Source organism: Thunnus maccoyii, chromosome 4 (genome assembly GCF_910596095.1).
Source record: "Thunnus maccoyii chromosome 4, fThuMac1.1, whole genome shotgun sequence".
NCBI classification, from domain to species: Eukaryota; Metazoa; Chordata; class Actinopteri; order Scombriformes; family Scombridae; genus Thunnus; species Thunnus maccoyii.
The window spans coordinates 28,683,695-28,690,937 of record NC_056536.1 but is presented as its reverse complement, the minus strand read 5'-3'; the positions used below and the strand labels follow the sequence as shown (position 1 = coordinate 28,690,937).

The following is a 7,243-nucleotide window of genomic DNA, read 5'->3' as shown; positions in this document are numbered from 1 at the left end:
GAACAATACAATCAACTCACAGCTAAAATAGAAACATGCTTTACTACAGGAAGTGGTAAACCATACAAAACCCTACCAGACAGTAGACACCTGTAACCTCGTGTTACTCTAATAGCTTATCCACTAACACAGTACCTGTCTGTAATACATAAACTGAGTGCAAACTACAAAGTTTATTTATCAAGTGCACATTTTTTATTTCCTTTCATTTCAATAAAAATCTCTATCTTGGTGGAATCTACCCAAGTAATGGTAAATAATGACTTTACTGAAAGTGAGTAAAATTATCATGTAGTCCTGCATTACAGAACTTCTGCTGACTACATGATACAGAAATAATTTCCAATATGTAGTGTGAAACTTTGTGTGGTCACTAGTAAAAACTGCAGCCTTTCTGATATAAAGTGGTGAAATGTAATGTGCTAAACATTTCCAACTAACTTTCTCAGGTTTAAGTAAAGATAAAGGAGGATAAATTGATATTTGCCTGGAATTGTTGAATATTCTAATTGATTAATTTAAATATTTAATGCCCTCATGTTAGAAATGGTGCCACACACATAGGCTACTAAACTAGAGTTAAACTTCAGTTTCCATTTATCAAAAGGTATTGTCAGAGGAGTCACAAAAATAAAGACAGACAAGTACATATTAGCCTGTTATTGCAGTCTAAGCTGTGACTTGGTTTGTGCATGGACTTACTCTCTATTTTTCGAGTCAGCCAATGAAATTTTAAGTGTCCATTTCCTGTAAACTCGCAGGTTCAGAAACACATATCTAGTATTCAGAAGCCAAGGCTTAAAACAGGAAGTCTTCTCAGTACTGTTGTACTATCACACATTCACCGAGGGAAGGAATTACACCAACAATGAATAACAAAACTTGTCAAGATATCAGCTTTGACTTTCCAAGCAGATTCCTGCCTCCTGTTTTCATCTTAGTATTCATCGTTGGTCTGCTGGCTAATGGATGGGGACTGAAGTATTTGCTGCACAACTGGAAGAAACTGGGGGACATCAATGTTTTTGTTCTGAACCTTGGTCTTGCAGATATTTTGTATCTGCTAACACTCCCGTTTCTGATGGTGTACTATTTTATGAAGAGTACTTGGATCTTTGGAGACGCATTCTGCAAAATAACAAGATTCTGCTTCAACCTGAATTTATATGGCAGCATTGGATTCCTCACTTGCATAAGTGTGTACAGGTACCTAGCCATTGTCCATCCAATGAGAGTGAGGGGAAGATTAACTGTCATCCACTCTGTGGCTATTTCAGTCATGGTTTGGCTGTTGGTGAGTGTTCAAAGTCTTCCGGACATGTTCTACACCAAATTATCTGGAAACAAACCTGAGAAATGCTATGATACCACCAATGAGACATATGTTGAGGATTACTTGAAATATAGCCTCGGATTGACACTTACTGGGTTTTGTCTGCCATTTCTCATCACACTGGGTTGCTATGGACATGTGATTGTCATTCTCTGCTGCAAAAATACCACTGACAAAGTACTGAAAAAGAAATGCTTGAGATTATTGCTCATCTTGATTGTTCTCTTCTCTGTTTGTTACATCCCCTATCATGTGTTGAGGAACCTCAACCTCTGGTCAAGAGTTTTATTAAAACATCAGATTTGTCGTGAATGGTCTAATAGAGTCTACATTGCTCATCAGATAAGTCGTGGACTTGTGCGTCTGAACAGTGCTCTCAACCCTCTGGTTTATTTTCATGGAAATGAAGATATTCCTGCTCAGCTCAGACAGCTGCTCCAGCGAGCTCGCCAAGCTGCGTCGTGGCTGTTCATCACCCCTACTCAGTTCTCCCTGGTATAAATCGTCTGCTATTTGAATGAATAACATTGCAACATTTATTGTACTGGGTCAATGTTTTGTCTTATGTGATTTTATATTTTGCTGTTAACGTGCTAAAAAAAGCTAAGATTAGAAAACACACTGAAAAAATACAGGAAGTTGATGTGTGCTTGAATGTGTATACTTAAATAAACAGGATGCAAATTGTATCAGCGTCACTGATAACAACAACCCTGCATCAACTGCACATCACAGGCATACCACAGGAAGCTAGTGGTACAAGCAAAGAGCAACACAGTGTTTTCAAAATCACCAGTATTGCTGATCTACTGAGTGATCATTTTGTACAGAGAGTTAGGATATTTCCACTGCATTTACCTTTTTTTGTCATGGCCACAGAGCTGGGTCATGACAACACATGGACAAGTGAGAGATGTCAGTGTTATTACTCTGTTTTGGGACTTGACGGTTGATGCTTCACAGAGGTGAACTTTTTAAAAAAATAAATATGACTACGAACTACTACTGTCGCTGTCTCGCTCACTATCTCTCATGTACACGATCTTGTTCTCTGCCCCTGGTGCACAGTGAAATGTCTTTGTGTGTCAAGTTTAGGGTTTGGTTATGCTAGTAAAGCCCCCCCCCCCCCCCCCCCCCCCCACCCCCCCACCCCCCCCCTCCTTCCCTCTTCACAGTAATAACAGTATGTGGAGAAAAGAGTGCTGACAGGTTTGGAGATTTTACAGTGTGCAAACTCTCTTAAATGCGGTATAAACACTTTATTACTGATTACCATAATCAACACTACATTTGTGAGTGTCTAGTTGAGTGATTCAGTTTTTTGTAAAGACATGACAATGGAAATATTAAAAGGGGAAGGAGAGCTCTTTGTGCTATGCCACTGCTACGAGTGACCCTTTTACATAACACTGGTCATTTGATCTATATTATGGCATAAATACTTATTATAACATGTTGAAGTCATAAAAAATGAGGATTTCAGATTTTACCTGCGTCAAGAATTATTTGGTATGTCCTTTAGTTTGTATATTGCACCACCATTATAACCTAGTAAACAGTGTTTTATTCAGGATTTCTGGAAAATTATGCTCCAAAGCGCAAATCATTGACCAGGCTTGACTAGCTGAGCTGCTGCTAGTGCAGCTGAACCGTTATCTCATAACATTAAATTAGAAAGTTACATTAGAAAGTACTAAAGGGTTGTGCTCCCAGCAATGTAAAAACAGGAAAGCTGTTGCATGTTGTAATCCACACTAAGTGCCAGGTCAATGTAACTGGCATGATTAGTCAAGACCTGATAGGCTGACATTTTGATTTGCACTTTTAAAAAACATTTTTCTTATTAAGAACATAGAAACAGTTCTTTACAATACTGTGGAAAATTCACACTGAAACACTGATACTGACATGTAGCCACTGGTTTTCAACGACTTTCTTATCATCTCTTATCACAGTGCAGTTCATTGAATGGGGTGGCATTTTACACCTTAAGAGAAAAACATGATTACATGTATCCTGTCATATCATATATTAATACTTTGCATGGTCATGGTTAACATTTTAACATTGTATCTAGCTACTTCAGGAAATCACATGAACATTTTCTGTTCAATCCCACAGTGATAACAGTCCAATGAACGATCACAGGAAGTATTTTTAATGACACATATCATCAGTTATTTCCAGGTACCATAGCATACTTGCTTTACATTATTTGTTGCTTTTCAGGAGACAGAATGATGAACACCTCCTGTCCTCGTGTCAGCTTTGAATTTACAGGCAGATTCCTACCGCATGTTTACTTCTTGGTATTCACCATTGGTCTGGTAGCTAATGGATGGGGATTGAAGTCTTTGCTGCAGAAATGGAGGAAACTTAAGATCATCAATGTTTTTGTTCTGAACCTTGGTCTTGCAGATATTTTATATCTGCTCACACTCCTGTTTCTGATGGTGTACTATTTTAAGGAAGAGATTTGGATCTTTGGAGACGCATTCTGCAAGATAACAAGATTCTGCTTCAACCTGAATTTATATGGCGGCATTGGGTTCCTTACTTGTGTAAGTGTGTTCAGGTACCTGGCCATTGTCCATCCAGTGAGAATGATGGGAAGATTAACTGTTACCCACTCTGTGGTTATCTCAATCATGGTTTGGCTATTGGTGAGCATTCAAATTATTCCGGACATTTTCTACACCAAAACATTTGGAAACACCAATGCATGCTACGATACCACCCATGATACATACGTTGAGGATTACCTGAAATACAGTTTCGGAAGGACACTCACTGGGTTTTGTATCCCATTCCTCATCACACTGGGCTGCTATGGACATGTGATTGTCATTCTCTGCCGCAAAAATACCACTGACAAGGTACAAAAACAGAGAAGTTTGAAGTTGTTGCTCATCTTGATTGTTCTCTTCATTGTTTGTTACATCCCCTATCATGTATTGAAGAACCTCAACCTCTGGTCAAGAGTTTTATTAAAACAGCACATGTGCTATGAGTGGTCTAATAGAGTCTTCATTGCTCATCAGATAAGTCGTGAACTTGTGTGTCTGAACAGTGCTCTCAACCCTCTGATTTATCTTCATGGAAATGAAGATATTCGTTCTCAGCTCAGACAGCTGCTCCAGCGAGCTCGTCAGATGTTCAGACATCCACCTCCAACAGACTCTGCTAGTGTGCCCATGACAGAACTCACAGATGACGTTTAATACATGAAAAATGTGTTCTTCCAGTAACATATTAGACATTTACATTTGTAAATGTTTCTCAGAAGTAATGATTATGTTTTTAATTTCACATTTGTCCCTTTAATTTTCTTTGTCTCAGTATTATTAGTGTGCTTTGAATTGCCTTGTTGCTGAAATGTGCTACATAAATAAACTTGCCTTGCCTAGTAGTTCTGTGTTTGCAATATGCAGCGTACATGAAACAGAGATGCTTGAGATTATTGCTTATCTTGATTGTTCTCTTCTCTGTTTGTTACACCCCCTATCACGTATTGACGAACCTCAGCCTCTGGTCAAGAGTTTTATTAAAACAGCAGATATGCCGTGAATGGTCTAATGGAGTCTACATTGCTCATCAGATAAGTCGTGGACTTGTGTGTCTGAACAGTGCTCTAAACCCTCTGGTTTATCTGCATGGAAATGAAGATATTCCCGCTCAGCTCGGACAGCTGCTCCAGCGAGCTCGTCAAGCTGTGTCGCGGCTGTCCATCACCCCTACTCAGTTCACCCTGGTATAAATTGTCTGCTATGTGAATGAATAATATTGCATCATCTGCCATTGTAAAACATTTATTGTACTGGGTCAATGTTTTGTCTCATGTGATTTTATATTTCGCTGTTAACATGTTTAAAAAAAGCTAAGATTGGAAAACACACTGAAAAAATTCTAGAAACTTCACAGTTCTCTGTCAAAAATGGTTTGCAGAATGGATAAGACCACTTACGGTGGTTGTGGGGTGGGGCTCAGTAATCAGTGTGATGTGTATGTATTAAAACAGGAAATTGATGTGTGCTTGAATGTGTATACTTAAATAAACAGGATGCAAATTGTATCAGCGTCACTGATAACAACAACCCTGCATCAACTGCACATCACAGGCATACCACAGGAAGCTAGTGGTACAAGCAAAGAGCAACACAGTGTTTTCAAAATCACCAGTATTGCTGATTTACTGAGTGACCATTTTGTACAGAGAGTTAGGATATTTCCACTGCATTTACCTTTTGTTGTCATGGCCACAGAGCTGGGTCATGACAACACATGGACAAGTGAGAGATGTCAGTGTTATTACTCTGTTTTGGGACTTGACGGTTGATGCTTCACAGAGGTGAACTTTTTAAAAAAATAAAATATGACTACAAACTACTACTGTCGCTGTCTCTCTCACTATCTCTCATGTACACAGTCTTGTTGTCTGTCCCTGGTGCACAGTGAAATGTCTTTGTGTGTCATGTTTAGGGTTTGGTTATGCTAGTAAAGACCCCCCCCCCCCCCCCCCCCCCCCCCCCCCCCTCACACAGTAATAACAGTATGTGGAAAAAAGAGTGCTGACACTTTATTACTGATTACCATAATCAACAGTACATTTGTGAGTGTCTAGTTGAGTGATATTCCTGCTCAGCTCAGACAGCTGCTCCAGCGAGCTCGTCAGATGTTCAGACATCCACCTCCAACAGACTCTGTTAGTGTGCCCATGTCAGAAATCACAGATGACGTTTAATACATGAAAAATGTATTCTTCCAGTAACATATTAGACATTAGTATACATTTTTAATTTTTTTTCAAAAGTAATGATTATGTTTTTAATTTCACAGTTGTCCCTTTAATTTTCATTGTCTCAGCAGTATGTTGTACTTTGAATTGCCTTGTTGCTGAAATGTGCTACATAAATAAACTTGCCTTGCCTAGTAGTTCTGTGTTTGCAATATGCAGCGTACATGAAACAGAGATGCTTGAGATTATTGCTTATCTTGATTGTTCTCTTCTCTGTTTGTTACACCCCCTATCATGTATTGACGAACCTCAGCCTCTGGTCAAGAGTTTTATTAAAACAACAGATATGCCGTGAATGGTCTAATAGAGTCTACATTGCTCATCAGATAAGTCGTGGACTTGTGTGTCTGAACAGTGCTCTAAACCCTCTGGTTTATCTTCATGGAAATTAAGATATTCCCGCTCAGCTCGGACAGCTGCTCCAGCGAGCTCGTCAAGCTGTGTCGCGGCTGTCCATCACCCCTACTCAGTTTTCCCTGGTATAAATTGTCTGCTATGTGAATGAATAATATTGCATCATCTGCCATTGTAAAACATTTATTGTACTGGGTCAATGTTTTGTCTCATGTGATTTTATATTTTGCTGTTAACATGTTTAAAAAAAAGCTAAGATTAGAAAACACACTGAAAAAATTCTAGAAACTTCACAGTTCTCTGTCAAAAATGGTTTGCAGAATGGATAAGACCACTTACGGTGGTTGTGGGGCGGGGCTCAGTAATCAGTGTGATGTGTATGTATTAAAGCAGGAAGTTGATGTGTGCTTGAATGTATATACTTAAATAAACAGGATGCAAATTGTATCAGCGTCACTGATAACAACAACCCTGCATCAACTGCACATCACAGGCATACCACAGGAAGCTAGTGGTACAAGCAAAGAGCAACACAGTGTTTTCAAAATCACCAGTATTGCTGATTTACTGAGTGACCATTTTGTACAGAGAGTTAGGATATTTCCACTGCATTTACCTTTTGTTGTCATGGCCACAGAGCTGGGTCATGACAACACATGGACAAGTGAGAGATGTCAGTGTTATTACTCTGTTTTGGGACTTGACGGTTGATGCTTCACAGAGGTGAACTTTTTAAAAAAATAAAATATGACTACAAACTA

General features: G+C 39.0%; 2 protein-coding genes across 2 annotated transcripts; both read left to right on the top strand.

Annotated features, from left to right (window-relative positions):
• The first annotated feature begins 821 nt into the window (after positions 1-821).
• LOC121895082 (P2Y purinoceptor 1-like) lies at positions 822-2,288 on the top strand. Its single transcript, XM_042407912.1, has one exon. The coding sequence runs from the start codon at positions 869-871 to the stop codon at positions 1,832-1,834; it is 966 nt and encodes a 321-aa protein (XP_042263846.1). The 5' UTR covers positions 822-868; the 3' UTR covers positions 1,835-2,288.
• A 1,282-nt stretch (positions 2,289-3,570) lies between these two features.
• LOC121895729 (P2Y purinoceptor 1-like) lies at positions 3,571-4,554 on the top strand. Its single transcript, XM_042409151.1, has one exon. The coding sequence runs from the start codon at positions 3,571-3,573 to the stop codon at positions 4,552-4,554; it is 984 nt and encodes a 327-aa protein (XP_042265085.1).
• The last annotated feature ends 2,689 nt before the right edge of the window (positions 4,555-7,243 follow it).